General features: G+C 30.8%; 1 protein-coding gene across 1 annotated transcript in view; it reads left to right on the forward strand.

Moving 5' to 3' along the window:
• Positions 1-3830, forward strand: part of LOC139487871 (substance-K receptor-like) — a 46561-nt gene extending 42731 nt beyond the window's left edge. Inside the window, exons 2-4 of the mRNA XM_071273036.1 lie at positions 52-273; positions 2035-2432; positions 3687-3830. Of these exons, the coding sequence (XP_071129137.1) occupies positions 52-273; positions 2035-2301 (489 nt within the window). The 3' untranslated portion in view covers positions 2302-2432; positions 3687-3830. The remainder of the gene's footprint in view (positions 1-51; positions 274-2034; positions 2433-3686) is intronic.
• Positions 3831-19286: the final 15456 nt, after the last annotated feature.

A 19286-nucleotide genomic window follows, 5' to 3' on the forward strand; every position in this document is an offset into this window, starting at 1 on the left:
AGGTGCAAAGCAATCAAGCTCTTGATATTTTGCATTTTATGTCTTTTTCAGATCGTAAAGATGCTAGTTATAGTAGTTGCAGTCTTTGGATTGTGCTGGCTTCCTATTCATGTATTTACAATGATCTTGGACTTCAAGCCGGAAATACTTCATTACGAAACAATGGAAGACGCCATGACTTTAATGACTATTTATCTCTGTGTTCATTGGCTAGCAATGTCCAATAGTTTTGCCAATCCATTAATATATGGATTTACGAATGCAAATTTTAGGGTAAGTAGCAATAACCAGGAAGGTACTTGTATATCTGGTGTTGTCAGAACCGTTATAAAAGAGATTTTTTATAGACAGGTGACCTGTAGATGTTATGTATTTAAATTCTCATTCATAAAGTTGTAAGGTCATAAACGAATAAACCAACATATGTCGATTTTGGTTTAATTCCAATGTTAAATTATGTTGTTGGAGAGATTTTGTAATATTTTGCTTCATTTTTGTTTGAACGTCAATTTATGTTTTTGAGTAGGACTCCAGAAATGCAATGGAAAAAATTGTCTTCTACAACTTTTAGTTTATTCTGTTTTGTACCATTCAAATGAAAAAGATGTGGAATTACTTTCATACACTTGAATGCATTAGAAATAGTAAATTAAATTATAGAATAGGAAACTACAAAAAATATTAATGATAATGCTAAAAATGATAATACATGTACATTTGTACTACAGTGGGTTCATTTATTTCTGTGGATTGCTGAAAACTTGCATATTCGTGGATATTTGATTTCGTGGTTTTGCCAATCTCTGATTTCGTGGTTCACCTGTACCAACAAAACACACGATAATTGGTATTCAACGAATACTAATGAATCCACAGTACTAATAATATGCTTGTAATACGATCCAACATACCGATTGTTCTTAAAGATAGTTTTACTCATTGTTGAAGAACGGTGATCGGTAGTGATTTACACCCTTTGTCCAAGATTGGTCTCTGGTGCATTAATATTTCATATGCAAATAATACCACAACTTTTACTTTTGTTCCGGTGCCCGCATGAAAAACTGTCAACCTACATCGTCTCACGCATCAGCCGGAAACCGAAGTCCGATTCTCACTTCTGCGAAATGAATGTCATTACAGCACATTCGGTGTTGGAATTCAGAACTGTATCCCATGACCATTGTTTGATGAATACTAAAGTGCTACATTGACTTTTAATGGTTGCTAATGTTTTATTCATCAATATCATTTAGGAGAAATATCTTACTGTTTGATTGACATAATGCGAGAGTTTAAGGCACGTGACCCATGATCCGGGATTTCCATATGTCTAACAATATGCGCTGAAGTTGTATAGTAAAATGTACTTGAAATTTTCTAGTGTTTACATGATATATGGTAAACGTTTTCAATTATTTTCTTGGTTTAACAAGTGCTTTGCATTCCTCATCTACCGAATGGATATTGCCAAAAATGCACCCGATCTCATGTTTTTCTTTTGAAATGCAGTTAAATCTGATAAGCATTGCCAATTAATACGCGTCCAGAAAATAAAAATAATAATACATTTATGTTTACATTTTAAATAAGAAAACAATAATATATGTGTGGTCATACTTAGAAAAATGTTATAGTTTAGGTTAAAAAATAAGTTCCCGAAACTTTCTACCATGATAGCATTCCATTGAGATAAATCATGGATAATACGGATATTAAACTTAAAACTCTTATTATCAAAGGCAATCGTATTAAATGTGGTCGAGTTTTGTTTTGTCCTAGCTGTTTTGGTTTGGTGTCGCTTTTGGTATCTTTCTAGTCTTTTACAGACTAAGTTTAAAATAACTCAATATATGATTCTAGCAGAAACCAACACAGTCATTTTACAATCAGATTTTACTTTAAAGCCGGAAGTTACACAAAGGCTGATAAATTATAATAGAAACAGTTATTTCTGTAAGGTTGCCGTCTGATTGACGTTTTCCCTATATCTCCTTCATTTATGTCAAATTAAAATTCTTCTATATATTTCAGGCTGATTTAGCAACTTTGATGTTCCTGTGGTTTCCATGTTGTGGATGCCTAAGACGAGTCATTCCGAAAAGACAATACAGCTCTAGTACACGTGATAGTGTCATAATGAGGCGACAAAGTACTTTTAAATCGTGCCGAGTAGGAAATGGTTTCCATTCCGTTAAGAACGATGTCAGTCTTGTGACCACTTCTGGGGTTCCTAAACATTTGACATTGCGACAGGCAAGTAAAGACAGTACATTGTCGGACGATTGTAGTGCATGGTAACATCGATTTAAATAATCTAACTCGTTTTAATTTAGGGATATATTTCATTGCTGGGACCAGATCAATTTGATGGAATAAAATTTAGACATATGTCAATGAAAAAAGAACAGGCTCGTATTGTCGTTTTTGTGGTGAGTATCAATTCTAACATACGTTCTCTGTTTTGTAATTTAATAGTCTATACACTACAAATGTGTGCAAAAACTATTTTGCTCTTAAATTGTTTTCAAGTTATCATATAACTTAATAACAGAAAATTAACAAAACCTTATAAATAAGTCAATATATAGCAGTTTGTATAAGTTTTTAAAAGCACACAACGCAATATGATTGTTTTTCTTGGCCTCATTTTGCATTCACAAATGGTTTGCTATGTCATCATAACAACTTAAAAATAGAACCTTATCGTTCATCTCGGACGTTGCTCTCACATTTCGTGTCAAAGTGATATAATGATCAGCTTGCATGCAGTATATATAATTACTGGGTCTCTAATAAACAACATATATTGCAATCATCGTAAGATTATTCTACTGTGCTAACGGTATTATTGGAAAATGAAATATTTTGATTAAATATCATATTCAAAATAATCTTGGTTTTAAGAACAAACATTTCGATAAGGAATACAATTCATACCCATCCGATTTGGTCAGAATAATCTTCCAAATTAGGACATGGTTCTTGGTATTTCTATGATCAAACTATAACAGCGATGACGAAGTTAATTCTAACATTTTGTTTTTTAAATAAATGGTTTAGCACCGATCGTGATCTTAAGACAAGTTATTCTTTCTGAAATACCTGTCCGGATAATATGAACTTATCGCTACCTATTTCTAGTTATTTTGAGCTGCTCAGTGTTTGATTTTCTGTCAATGTATTTTTAAACAGAGATTTGACTTTGCGTCGTTTTTCTGTTAGTCATTGGTATTTCGATATATGATTTTTGGTTGTCTCCTTAGTATCTTCTGCCATTTTCTTTCCGTTAGCATATGTATCGGTATTCAAGATATAAAATAGGTATATAGAGGTATACTGGGTTATAAAGAGTTTCAAGTGCAGACTATACATTGTAGGTAGGATTGAGTACTATACATATTGCTGATAAACTCACCATAGATAAAGATTAACTGGTTGATATGGCTATCTTCTATACACCGTAAAGATTATGTGTTCTGAGAATTCTAAAAAAAGTATAGTTCATAAGATTAACCAAGACAACATGGATTTGCTATTCATTATACTTTTTTTATACTAATATAACAGATCAACAGACTAAAAAATATAGTTGCAAAAACAACGACCGACTATATTTGTTTTTAAATTTTTACTGTGAATATTTGAAGGTTTGTTTGCAACCCATAATTTTTTCTCTTTTTCAGATTTTTAAACAGATAATGGATAACAAAGATCATTCCTGTTTCGTTGTTGTTATATTTTAATCATTTAATATATATGTAATCACATTTGTGGTTGACTTCATTATTAATCCAACTATATGTAATTTTAATATATAGCTTGAATTATTTAGGAAGTTATTTTTATTTCCCCAAATATGTATGGTGTGCAAATGCATTTGTGAGTACATTGGTTTTTAGCTCTGCAATTCTCAAACATGCCTCTAAAAAAACAACAAAAATTGAAACAGAATGAATCACGTGAAAACAGCGATACAAGGTAAATCTTTCCGGCTATGAATGCAAGAACAGCAATTGAATTCACTCTCGATCAGTCTGAATGTACTAATCGGGAATGAGATTCAATATTCATTGAATGATTTAAGATCGCAAAAAATAATGTGGCTATAGTGGGTTAAGACAGAGACATCGTACATGTATCATTGAACCAATTTGTGTAGGTAAACAGATAACGGAAAACGGAATAGTAGAAATATTAACAACAAAAGACGAAGGATAATAGAATACATTACAAGAAATAGGTCGAATATGTTGCCTGTTTTTACAGAAATCCTTAATATAAAAATAATGGCATGTAGTTGTCAATTCCCCACTATGCACCAATTTACAGGATTTCAGTATGTAATCAACTACACATCACTGTCATGGACCTTTTGAAATAATTATAGTTGGCTTGAAAACACCCCGAGATAACAAACCGTGCAGCAATTCAAAAGACATTTTATAAAGAGTTCCATACAATCAACACTTTGATGCTGTCGTCCGAATGATTACAAAAAGAATTACTATACATCCTTAGTTACTAAACATAAATACGTTTCACACTTGGAGAAGCAAGTTTATTAAGACTGACATCACGATTGCTCTAGTATACAGGCCACTGGCTGATGTTGTGTTAACCTTATGACTACTGATTGAATTAGTCTAAACACTAATAGCATTGGCAGTGTCTGTCTGCAAGTGGTAATTTCTATTAATTGAAAATGGTTTTTTTCAATGACACAACATGTTTAATAAAAAGGTTTTAGTATATATGCATGAACAACCGTTAGGACATTAAACATAACAGAAATATCGGTTCTTATGACAAATAAAAAAAACTTAAGAAACTAGGCTTCCAACTCCCACAGGCAAAGTTAACATGAAATGGATTGGCTATTGCTAATTGACTAATATGAAAATAAGAATACGTAAAAGGATTGCAAATGAGACAACTCTTCACTAAAGACCAAAATGACAGCGAAATAAACAACGTTTTGTAAACGTACATCCTTCAAAATAATTATCAAAACCCAACGGCATATTAAGATTTAACACGCCCCGAAATGACCTGGGCTTTATACATATATTAGCATTTCAATATTATATCTCAAATATTCTGTTTGGTGATATATCTCACTTCTCAGGTTATTCATCAAACACTAAAAGTTTTAATTTGAAGTACACTTAAAGGAGAAAAGAAATAAGGATATGTAAATATAACAAAGTCAAAGGTGTACAGTTTATTGGGCAAAATAATAGATGTCACAATATTCGCATTATACAAAACTAAAACCTGAGTTGGCAAACTAAAAAGATCCAGAAAACAGCTTTCAGTATTTTCTTATATGATAACGACATAACATTGAGATACTTGTAGGACATTGGTAAACTACTGTTGCCTTAATTAAATATTATTCCTATAATTTCATGTAGATTTAATTTTATCGACGTAGTCTGAAAGAACGATCAAGGTGTATTGAGTATTTTCGTCGTCTAACAACAATATTATACATTCGCTTTGTCGACTCACACTAGCACATTCTTAGATTCATAATTGTCTTTAATTGTCTTTGATATCAAATACATAAAGATCTAGAGATCTTGGTTAGAGTATTTTTAGAAATAATGGTACGATAAGAAAGTTTACTGCATCAATCGAATAAATTAAATGATTTAATTTGATTTATGGATTTGGACGTTATTTAAGTTCCATTTCAAAATAATTATTACTAGATTTATATAATTATCATGAGTATTTTTCAATTATATTTTTTTTTCGTTGATGCATTACGGTATGAATAGGTGAATGATGTTCCTTTTTATGGGATATATTATAGAACCTGACGTTAGACTAATTACACTGCTTACGTCATGTGTTCGTAGAATAATTTTACATCAGGTATAATGTAGTTCTTATATCTATTTAACAGATCAACAAAAGCGTCTTAAGTCGCCCTTATGAGTATATGCACCGTGTTTTTATTAACAATTACATACTTTAACGACAGAACAAAGAAATTAGGTCAGCGACAATCAATCAGCATAAATCGAAAAATTATAGCACAATGTATTTTTAAAAAGAGGACATTATTTATGTATGTGTCTGTCCCAAGTCAGAAGCCTGTAATTCAGTGGTTGTTTGTTTATGTGTTACATATTTGTTTTTCGTTCATTTTTTTAAAATTTAAATAAGGCCGTTAGTTTTCTCGTTTGAATTGTTTTACATTGTCATATCGGGGCCTTCTATAGCTGACTATGCGGTATGGGCTTTGCTCCTTGTTGAAGGCCGTACGGTGAACTATAGTTGTTAATGTCTATGTCATGTTGGTCTCTTGTGGACATATGTCTAATTGGGAATGATACCATACCTTCTTTTTTATATTGACAACGCCATGGCTAAAAGAGAAACAAACAAACAATAGTTCACAAGACACAACATAGAAAACTAAATACCGAGCAACACGAATCATCTAAACATAAAATCTGGGCGTTTTCCCAGGTGTTCCAGAAGGATAAGCAAATCCGGCTCCACATGTGGCACCCGTCGTGTTGCTAATGTTATTACAAAGCCGGAAATAGCCTCATATGGTAGGTCATATTCATGAGCTTTTTCTTCTTTTCATTGTCTTTCTGTTTTGGTTTTGTTTGTACACATGGTGTTGCGAGTTATCATAGTTTAATCTCAATGCATATTAATTCAAACAAGTATACCGAAGACGAATACTAGCGCAGAAAACATTATGTTATTTAATTACGAACTACAGTATAACAAAGATATCAAAAGGAATGCATTACAATATAAATTGAGCACGAATTTTACGAGCATCTTACACTTCTTTGTGTTAACGTTAACAGTCTTTTGATAAGCAATGAATGATATAAGTTGTAGGAAGACGTCATCAGTTGTATAAACAATTCAATGCTTTTTCATTGACAGATATCAAAACATCACCGATTAAACGACAGAAAAGGACATGATAGTAATATACTTGCTGTGAAAAATTGTCTATTCATTAATGGTTGAATCTCTTTCAATAACCTTCAAGATATAAAACATTGCTTTAACTTTTACACACTTGTTAAATCTTATGCTTTAAGGTTTGTTTGTCCTATAAAACATTCATCCTGTATTGTTTTCTTTTCAATTAAGTATGATTTGTTTAAAGTAATACGATATCAACCTATTCGTTTACCTTATTTTTTTTATAGATTCAATGCTTTTTAAATCGACTACTGAAATAGAGTAGCTAAATACCATTCGATTGTTCACTTTGGCATAAAGAGAGGGATTGGATAACTAAAGAATATTCAAACTAAAGAAATGAAAACAAACCGACAATGATATGGCCACCAAAAACCAAAAACTACGAAAAGACAAACCGTTTACAAAAACACAACATAGAAAAACAATAGACTAAGCTACACAAACCCATGTGATATCAGTTAATCCAAAAGGGGAAGAAAATCTTACTTTACATGTACTTTTACTACCGTCGTGTCGCTCATGCTAGTAAAAAAATGATGATAAATTTAAAAGAGTTGCAAAAGATACCAGAAGGACTTTTAAACTCATATCGAAGTGCTGACAACGCCATGGTTAACAAAAAAGTCGACAAACAATAGTACACAAAAAACAATATATAGAAAACTAATATCAAATTATACTTTTTGTTTATTAAAAATTAGTATCCTCTTATTACAGTTGCTGTGAAATAATTTTAAAAAATATTTAAAAAAGAAAGAATATATATTCTTCCTTATACCAAATTCCAATTCCTTGCCTGGCTTTGGCTTTACTTTTTGCTTTTCGTGTTTTTAAATTTTTGATATTTTATTTTCAACAAAAAAAATAAGAGTTTTGTTAATGATTATTTATGGCAATACAGACTTCAATCGTTTTATATTTGTTGTTGTTGTTGTATTAATTAAAATCATGAATATCCCTTCGAAATCTTCCGTCTTTCTTTTTCACGATTCTGAAGTTGCGCTTGTTGTACAGCATACATACGAAATCGGGTCTCAAATAGTGGTTGAAGATTTCAATAGTTTGCATTTCATAATTGATAGAACTAGACTAGAAGTATGAAAACAAATTGGCTGATCATGCATTTCCTGATTATTCTTTACTTAAATTGTTATGTTATTTTAATGTTATATTTATTATTGCCATAAAAACGAGAGGTTTAGCATGCCACAAAACTTGGTTCAAACCATCATTTTTTTTTATTAAAATGTCCTGTACCAAGTTCGGAAAATGGCCATTGTTATATTGTTATAGTTCGTTTGTGTGTGTGTTACATTTTAAAGTCGTGCTTCTGTTGTGTCGTAGTTCTGCTCTCATATTTGATGTGTTTCCGTCAGTTTAAGTTTGTTACCTGGATTTGTGTTTTTTTCTCAATCGATTTATGAATTTCGAACAACAGTATACTACTGTTGCCTTTATTTTTAGTTTTAATGGCATTTCTGTCAGTACAATGTATTTTTTATAATACAATGACAATAAAACGAGCATCTTTCATTCATGACTAACATTCATTTGTAGTTTTATTTATATAACAATAAATATAAAAGCAGGAGGCTTTATAACAACGCATAAAAAGTATTGAAACAATATTAAAAGATGTCTGGTATATCTATCTATCTATAGTATTAAACGAGAAGACCTCATTTTGTGTGTCGCTTCTCTTCTTTCCACAATAAATTAATCAACACGCCTCTGTGTCCTATAGGTACAGTGCATAATCGCATTTTTAATCCATTCATATGATTATTTAGATTGAGTTATGTTGGGAGCAAAACGAGAAAAAAGGGATCCGGATATTGTCCCGTCATTGGACGAAATTTTAAGACAGATTAGACTTCCGGTTTGCGTTTTTCCTTGAGCATACATATACTACGAATAAAGTGTATTTTAATTCTATCTGCTATCCTTTTCAAGTTTACTATCCACGGCGGTCACAGAGTTTATTAAATAGAGGGTCTGTATACTTTATCAATGACCACCATGGATCGATTAGTCAACTTAGAATTAAAAGTAAATACACTTTATTTATATAGTATTAAATGAATGTTCATAATATACAGATAAGCGCTAAAATAATTCATGTGAACTTTTGATACCTTTTCTGAAACTCTCCAGTCATTAAATCTTTTACAAAATTCATTGATTACAAAAAAAGAAGAAGATGTGGTATGATTGCCATGTTGAGACAACTCTCCACAAGAGACCAAAAATGACACAGAAATTAACAATTATAGGTCACCGTACGGCCTTTAACAACGAGCAAAGCCCATACCGCATACTCAGCTTTAAAAGGCCCCGACATGACGATGTAAAACAATTCAAACGAGAAAACTAGCGGCCTTATTTATGTACAAAAAATGAACGGAAAAAAAATATGTAACACATAAACAAACGACAACCACTGAATTACAGGCTCCTTACTTAAATGTTCATAACATACTAAAGGTATGTTCAAATTGAAATTGATAGAAAACCAAAAATTGAGAATTTTGGAAATAAAGGAGGAGGGATAAAAAAAAAACATTTTCCTGTCCCCAATAACCTATGACTTATGATACTTTTGCTGAAATTCTCCAGTCATTCAATATTTTACAAAATTCTTCCAACAACACTTTACATACTTTAAACTATGCTCTGAATGCCCGCGATTTCGCGGGTGTGTTCTAGTCATTTTCATAAGAGGGGAGGTGAAAAAAAAGGAAAAAAAAACAGTACCATTCTTTAGATATTTTAAAATCATACTAATTAGCTTGACAGAGAAATAAATAGTATTATTTGGATACTTTAGTGCACATATGTTACTTCCATAACCACTATGATGTCATATTTGACGTATATTAGCATTTTTTCCCTTACTTATAGGAAGTATTAAATATCACAGCAAGCACACAAACAAATATTTAACTCACATAAACTTCACTGGTTAAGCAATTTTCAATTTCACTGAATTTTAAGCAGGTCATTGCAGAGTAAAACTTTGTTTGGTTTTCGAAATGACTAGATCAAAAACTTAGCCTTATCGTAACGTCATTATTATAATAAAGTATATCAAAATATTAGGCTCGAAATTTTTTTTATATCAAACTAGAATGAACAAAATGTATACAGGACAGTAACATTCTCAGACGTTTTGTGTAAAAAGCAAAGCACCAATAAATTTCTTTAATGTTAAAGCTTACATTTTATTTTCATGTTTTATATCCTTTTAAATGGGGCTGTCATAATGAAAGAAGCAACGATACACCTTTTCCAACGTATCACGATCTAACTTTTTTATTTGAAAACCACTTCATGACGTTTATCAGTTAGTTATTCAATAGAAACAAAGTTTTTGTATTCAGTATATTGTATTGTCATGTATCAGACGTTAACCTTGTATATAAAAGCCTTGACAATAGGCAAATCAAATTAATTATTGTCTTGTTCCTGGAAATACGTATCACATCCATTTCTACATGTAAATCAAATTAAACCTTGTAGATGTATGATCTAGCCTTGATTTATTGTATTTTTCATTATTAGTTTCATTATATTTTGTGAAGGGAAAATATCTTTGGTTTCTGTATGATAGGGCAGTTATGTAGCCATTTAGTCTACAAAGGAATATTGTGCAGACGTTATAGAACAATGTAATCCAGTTAAAAGCACAGAGTTCACTGATGGTCTTATAATGTCATAAGTCTTCATGAATGAAAAGAAAATATAATTTATATGTTTATCATGCTTATTGATCATCTAAGATCAAAAGGAAATAACAATAGATATTACCCTAGCATCCTCAATGACCGAGTCTTGTAATTGTATGAATCGATTTCCTAAATCGTTTACATAGACTTTGACGTAAAAAAAATAGTCCAGGGAATACTAGAAACCGTCATACATCTGACCAACGATTTATGTTAATAATATTTTTTAGTATTTTTTGTGTGTATCATTTTCATGAGGAAAAACAAGTTTACATCATCATGTAACACAACTGAATATTTTTTGAACTCTGATAACTGTCGACGAATGATTGTAGGTCATTTCAAGGTTTATCTTTTATCTTTTCGTCTAAAAATGTATGCGTTTCCCTTACTTAATTGATTTAATGTTTGGTTAATTTTATCTTGTGCTGCCATACACCCATGCAAAGTGTGGTCCATTTCCAGCCAAATATATTACCCTTTAACAAACTTAATCACATAAATAAGATGGCATGTGATTTAGTTATAGAATGTCAGAGTTAAGGTAGCACAATACAAAGATTATATAATCATTTATAATGTTAACTGTGTCTACAAAATGTTACAAGAAATTTTCACTTTCAATTGAAATTAGCTTCTTCATGGATATCACGAGAGGGTTGATTTGATCATATGTTGTTCCTAGAACTATTATCTACAAAAGGTGTCTCAGATTTTGGATAGAATGTATAGATAAAATTTTGCACCTAATCAAACATTATCCACTTTTATGTGGTAAGGATGTTAACATTTATTACAGATTTATGAGAGAATGGAGTACGATAGTTATAATTTGAGACACACTTTTGTAGCTCCTGCTGTGTTGATTAAGATTTGGTTAAAATTCCCTGTATAGGTATAGGGCTGAAAGAGCTAAATTAATTCAAGTGAACTGACCAAGATTTTGCCATTTATTTCATAATTATTGATTACATAATGATTGCATAACAAAAATATTGCATTTATTCAAAAGATTAATCTTTTATCTATCTATATTTACCTCTTTTATTAATTGATATGCAGTTTTAAGAAAGTAACCACATTTTAAAGGTTGGAGGTTAAAAGTCAAAAGTTCCTTGTTTTGTGTTACCTAAAAAAGAATTTTAGTTTAAGATAAAAGAAAAAAAAATAGAAAAATTGTGTTAATCAGTGTAGATACCGAAATTTAAGATTTGACAAAATTTGCAAATGAATAAATAAAAATATAATTCTGTGAAAAAAGATGAAATAAAAACAATTTCATAAATCACATATTAAACGAAATTATCACTGTAAGTTTCTGCATTCGAAGCGATGTTGATAATTAACATCTATCGATAATGCTCAAACCTATGCATTGGAAAGCCAGAAATTTATAAATACTTCAACACGTTACTTAAGGAGGTTTATTACAAAAAAAAAGAGCCTAAAAGAAAAGGTACATTCATCTAGGGTATGTGTCCGAAGGATGAAGAACCTTAGTTGTTTCAAAATGATACTCAATTCATTAACAGGACATTTAAAACATATAGGTTACATATCAAGTAATTACAATGTACATATCATATTAACCTTTTGATTACGAAATTTTATCGATTAGTCACACTTATACCCAAACAAAGAACACTTACACATGGAAACACCACTTACAAATGGAAACTATATTAACACATAAAGAAGTCCTGGTGTATATGATGGGTTTATTTGCCCAGAATTCAGTTGTTTGGTAAGTAGTTGTTTTATACACTGTTGTTTATTGTCTTTCGTCGTACCTTTATTTGTCATGATGTTTTGGGCTTTCTCTGAAATATCTCTTATTTATGAAACGTTCTTGTTTATGATTATTTAAGAAGCACTTTAACAAAAAATAAGTAACCCAATTTTGATTGGAGCATTTAGATGGGGTTGTTGATATTGTCAGAATTTGACTTTTAAACAAGGTAAAAACTAAAATCACAAAAACAATGAACTTCAAGGAAAATTCCGTAATCAAATGGCATAATCAAATGATAAAACACATCAAACGAATGGACAACAACTGTAATATTTCTGACTTGGTACAGGCATTTTCAAATGTAGAAACATAAGTTGCTCAAAAGCACCTTGCGCCTTGAAAGTATTTTGTTTCCTCGGTTTTAGTTTGTAACCTTGATTTGATTTCTCTCATTCGATTGATGTCTTTCAAACAGCAGTATACTACTGTTGCTTTTATTTATTTAAGAGATTGAAAATACAAAGACACTGTCACTAGTTCAGATTACTATATATCCGATAGATGTCACATGATAAGCAGGTAAAATCTGTTGTGCCATCGGGTTTTGTCATTTGTATTGATTTTTAAATTGTTAAATGTGTTCGTTTGTTCATAGAATTTTTAAGGATCTATGCTTATCAGTATACGGCTTAGTACAATTTAACTTTATAAAATTTCAATCAAAATGTCTTTTTAAACGAATAAAACATATAAAATAGTAAGTTCATTTGAGGTTGCATTTTTTATTAAAGAAGTTTTCATATTTCCATACGAACCTATCTGTATCTTCAATTAGTTTTTAACAACCACTTGTTCAAGAAGTTGTTACTCCAAGTGGACGAGGTAATATCGAGACAAAACTTGAAATGAAATAAAAATAAAAATTTTGTCATTTTATTTTACGTATTTCTGTCTTTCTCTAACCATTGGCTATTCAAAGATTTCATTACGCTATTTGCACACATGCATTACTATCACCACTATTCCCACCGTAAATTAAACTATATTATCTATTATTTTCATCTCCTTGTTACTTAGTTAAATTCAATAGATTTAATTTAGTGTAAATTGCTGAAACAATTTTGCTTCTATGACAGTAGCTTTACAGTTTTATCGTTTCAGAAAGCACGCAACTTGATCAATAAAAATATTTATTTTCTATTATGCCAATACAATTCCCATTGCTCTAGTTGAACATACTATGATGTAATAAATTGTAAGGTTTTGATTGTGAATCAAATTGTAATTGGCACTTGAGGTCAGAACTAAAGAATTACATCTATTCAAAAACGGATTTCACTTGTAGAATGAAGTGTCATATGGGAGAAACATGCATAATTCATAAGACTTTCAGTATAGTTATTACTAACTAAATGAAGTAGGGTAAAATCATAAAAGTAAGGTTTTTCCCTTGACATACGTATGCAAGTGATAAAGAAGATGAATAGACTAGCTTGGCTCACTCAAATATTTGATTGAATCGACTCAATATCACTTTCGGTTTCGTTCCTTTGACATTACTAAAACTACTGTTTGTACGTGGTCATTTCTGATTAAACGATAAAGATTTGTTGATTTTCTGATTCTCTAATTCAGTATTTTTAATTGCTAAATGTATTTTAGTCAACGTCTTAATTTACATATTTTGGCTTTAATATTGATTTACTCATAGGGTCTTTGCATTGGAAATTAACACATTTATTATAAAACCAGTTGTTGGCATAATACGGGTTAAGTTCTTCTAATATATTTTATGATGGTATAATACCAAACCCTTGACGACAGGGATTGTACTTGATATTCATATGTAGAAGACATAATCTTTCTATCAGTTAACATGGTTAAATTAAGGTCTGGAGCTGGCATGTCAGTAACTGTGTTAATTCTTTGTTAATTAATGTATCGTAATTTTGTTTAGTTTCTTTTATTTCCTATTCTGACATCAGACTCGGACATTCTTTGAACTGAGTTTTACTGTGCGTATTGTGGTGTGTTTATTTTTTCTACATTGGGTAGAGGTATAGGGGGAGGGTTACGATCTCAAAAAACATGTTTATCCCCGCCACATTTTTGCGCCTCTCCTTAGTCAGGAGCCTCTGGCCTTTGTCAGTCTTGTATGATTTTTAATTTTAGTTTCTTGTGTATATTTTGGAGTTAAGTATAACGTCCATTATCACTGAGATAGTATACATTTTTGTTTAGGGACCAGCTGAAGAACGGTCTTCGGCTGTTGTCTGTTCATTGGTCGGGTTGTTGTCTCTTTGACACATTCCCCATTTCCATTCTCAATTTTATTGAATATCATACATGGATAAAAATTAAATTTCGGTTTACTGATTTTACTGTAGTCATTAACAGAGACAATTGAATGGACTGAAAGATTTTTGCTGGTAATGCATATCGGAAAAACATTTTCGTTTAAGCTCACCGTCTTTATATCTTCTGTGAATTTTACCAATACTATATTTTTTCAGGCGATAACATAAAATAAAATCGGGTTTTTACTTTTGCAAAATGTTTGCCCATGTCTAATGTTTGCTTTTACTGCGGTATGCATTTTATGTTGAAATTAACAGTACGTGAACATTTCAATATTCAACTGATAATGCGAATAATGAACGTAACGAAGATTTTGCTGTCACAGTTATGGTTTAAGCGGGAAAAAATAGACTAGAAACTTACCCAATAAACAATACTCTCCAATTAAACAATTCCAACCAACTAAACGCGAATGCTTCTAATAGATTGGCATACTATTTATATTTTAACCCCACACACCAGCAAAAATTCCATCATGACTAAAAATGAGACATTATGATTTATCGAAAGTATTAGTCATTTGTCATACATTTGGAAATATGACAATACAAAACATGTACAGAGTTTTAAAAGCTACCTAATATCTGTTTTTACCACAATATTTGAATGGTTTGTAATATGAGTTATTGTCCTGATTGGTCAAATGTAGTTTTTATCTTGCTTGTTTTCAAAATATTATAAAAAGTGTTGGTAACAGTACATTTTTTTTTACGATTATAGGTTTTGCAAAGTTGTTAGATTTTGTATAGATTGTGCAATAATATAATATTAAAAAAATACTTAATCCGAGTTATCTATCCTACTATTATAGTTATATCCCCTTATGTGGCAAAGATGAAGAAAAAAAATAATTAAACAAAAATATTGTGGGTGGGGTTTTTTTCTTCATAGAATATACTGCCGTAAATATATTAAAACACATAATTTAATACATCAATATGAAAAGTCTTATACATGAATTACATACTACTCTCAAAAGCACATCTCATTAAAGGTCTACACCAATTAGTATCTGCTACTTCAAATTCAACTTTATTATAAAATTGAATCGGTCATATGCTTTCCATTTTTGCAAAGTATATTTTGTTGCAATCTAATACCGATTGAATGTTATAATGATGAGTTGTAAAACTTATCTTTCAATTTGTGAATTATGCTCCATTGTTGTGAGAAATATTTGCATTTGATATGAAAAGCCCTTTTTAATAAACCGAAAGAACTGAATAATCTAAGATCTAGATACAAGATGCTTCTATTGTAATGAAAACGTTTTTCCGATAAACATTTCGTTTATATCAAAATGGAAATATCCTTTTAGAGACAAGTTTTGTCAAAATAAATGTAAGATGCATTTATTGCTTTCACTTAAAATAGCTACTTCTTGCAAGAATTGTACTAATTTACAATTGGATACATTCAAAACAGATATTCTAAGCAATTATTGTGCAAGCAGATTTGAGACATTCATTTTACGATGAAGGATTAGCTCTGTTGACTAGTTCTTACCCTTTTAATATTAATCATCATAAATTTAATAGACAAATACAGTATCGGATAACCGATTTCATTAAATTGTTTTGAATTCGTGGACGAAACCTTCAAACACTGTTATCTTCGGTATAAATGTTTTCTGTGTTTTGACTCATCAAATTGATTTCGAATACTATCAAATTAGAGGCATACTGAAAAATAAAACTCCCTTGACACAGAGAGATAAATGACTATCTTAGACTGCCATCGAAATAATTCAGAACAAATGCTCTTATTTGATTGATTTGAATAAAACCAAAGAATCTAGTGATATTTTTCTTCATCTAAATTGTTTTACTTGATGTTATACCATGAAACAGGAAACAATTGTTTATCATTATCAGCACAAGGCGTCGTCCTCGAAAACTAATATCGAAAGAATCATCTTAAACTGCTTGAGGTTTGCTATTTTGTTGTAATTTGTGTTACCTTACTAATGTAGGCACTTTCGATTAGCTGTTGCAGGTATTCAATTTTGAAAGACCCTATATCAGTCACCTGAAATATAGATACCAGTAGATAATTTTTCTATACAATAACTGCGATAAAAAAGCCATTCAACTTTCAAATGCTATATTTTGTTGACAATTATATATTTTTTTTTTATAGAACATTTCTTCTGTGAAACTTTCCATTGTCAAAAGTAATTCATTATGTGTTTTAATGGACAACAACCATTAAATCAAAAAGAAAAACACTAAAAATCAGGACTGTATAAAAAAAAAGCATCTACTGATGATACGAACGTCAACTTACGAACATCAAAAACACTTGATTTCTAAACAATATCATTTATTTAAATGAATTTCTAAATTAATTGATAAGTAGTCATAACATTAATGATACCACTTGTCTGCACCAGATGCGTATTTAGAAAGTAATGACAAACACATTTTCATCATATGTTAAAAATAGAAGGAAAAAAAGATAAATTGTTTAAAAAAAGATACCAACAGAAATTGAAATTAAATAAGTCTCAAAAGCAATTATAGTTTATAAATCGTATTTTTCGGTATACCTTTCGGAATTGTTTAGTTGTGATTTGTACATCATCTGGTGTATGGACCAAATAAATGTAATTTTGGTCAATATTGGGCTGATTATTAGAAAAAATATATATATATATATATTTGCCTCTACGTATGCTACAATTTACCAGATGATTAGTGAAATATTCAATACCACCATAAATACAGTTTTAAAAAATGTACCACTTAGAGTACTAACATGTATTGCTCAATCAATATTACAATTACTTCAAGCAATTAAGTCTATACATTTTGTACTGTAGTGTAATATTTGACCCATGCTGTGATCAACATAACAAAAGTCAGGACGTTAATGCATTGATTTCAAAGGTGACTTTTGAATATAAAAAAAGCCGTATTTCGAATCAGACGAATCATTATTGTTACAACATTATTCAACTAAAGATTGTCCGATTTGCTTTACAATTGTCTTGTATTATGGAAGGGAGAATTTGCATATTCGAATTTGCACTCACGTGGCGGGTGCCATGTCAGAGCATGATCTGTCCAACCTTGCAGGGCAGCGATATCTTGCCGGTTTATATGTGAGTATATGATGGTCAGTCCTTAGTTGTAGAGTTTTTTTTTAATTTGTTGGTCTTTGGTCTGCTTTCGGGTTTTTTGTCAGTATTATCAGGTTGTCATTGACTTCTGAGTTATGAGAGTACTCTTGGTATCATTCCACCTTTTTTCAGCAACTTAACAAAGAATTACATGTTGAAGATAAACAAGTGCTTCATTATTTATGATTTTTTTTCTAAGTTTTTCATATTTCAAAACGAGTCTGATGAACGATCCGTACATATATACCCTCTCTATACATATATAATGTATATCAATCCTCTGAATATTTATTTTTGATACAACCGTTTACGGTCGTAATATGTTATACTGTCGGCCTGTTCTTCTGTCCATTCGTCAGTCCATCCGCCCGTCCACCAGCAATATGTCGGTTTATAACTGATAATCGCTTTAACCAATTTGCATGAAAAATGTTTTTCTTTTTATAAAATTTTGATTTTACATCCTACATTTTGTGACTTTGCCTCACTCAATATGAATTTTATTGACCCGATAACTTAGGACAATTGCACACTTTGTAACTAATATTGTATGATTGAGTGATTAGTGTGGGGCATTAGAGCATTGGTTATAACAGTAAGTAATATTTGATTTTAGGAGTACGAAGAACGTACTAAAGCTGTTAAACTACAATTATCCCGTTTCTCACGACCAGAAAGCTTACAACAGGTACATAAAAGATACGTTAGAATCAGTATAGGAAAACAATCAATCTTTAACAGGTACAAAAAGTAACTCTGAACTCCGAGAAACATTCAAAACGGAAAGTCCCCAAACATATGCAAAATCAAATGATAAAATACATCAAACGAATGGACAACATCCCTGTCATATTCCTGACTTGGTACAGGCATTTTTAAATGTACAAAAACGATAGGAAAACAAAACAAACTAAACAATGGTCAAGTTTGCTTGATCAAAGATTTAAATATGTTCTGAAAAGCAATCTGTATGCACTTTCTACATACTTTTAAAACAATTGATGTTCATGCGCTAAAAAATCAGACAGCGTGATTTAAAAAAAAAAAGCTACCAAACTCCAAAGTAATTTCAAACAGGGGAAGTCCATAAAATATGTCAAAAAACAAACATCATCAACCAACTGAACGTTTTGGAAACTATCATATACTGACTCGAAACAGGCATTTTCGAAAGGAAATGGTGGGTTTAACATGGTGTTATATTATAATATTCTCGGAAAATCTTTTTATCAAATTCCAGCAGGTAGAAATCGCAAGTACACACCAAATATCTATGAATGGATTTGAAATGTTTTGCACATTGTACGTTATCTACGTTGGTGTTTGTTGTTGTTGTTCCTGCTGCTCCTTTGTTTTCATCTGTTCTAGTTTGTAACCCAGA

The sequence above is a fragment of the Mytilus edulis genome, chromosome 9 (genome assembly GCF_963676685.1).
Source record: "Mytilus edulis chromosome 9, xbMytEdul2.2, whole genome shotgun sequence".
NCBI classification, from domain to species: Eukaryota; Metazoa; Mollusca; class Bivalvia; order Mytilida; family Mytilidae; genus Mytilus; species Mytilus edulis.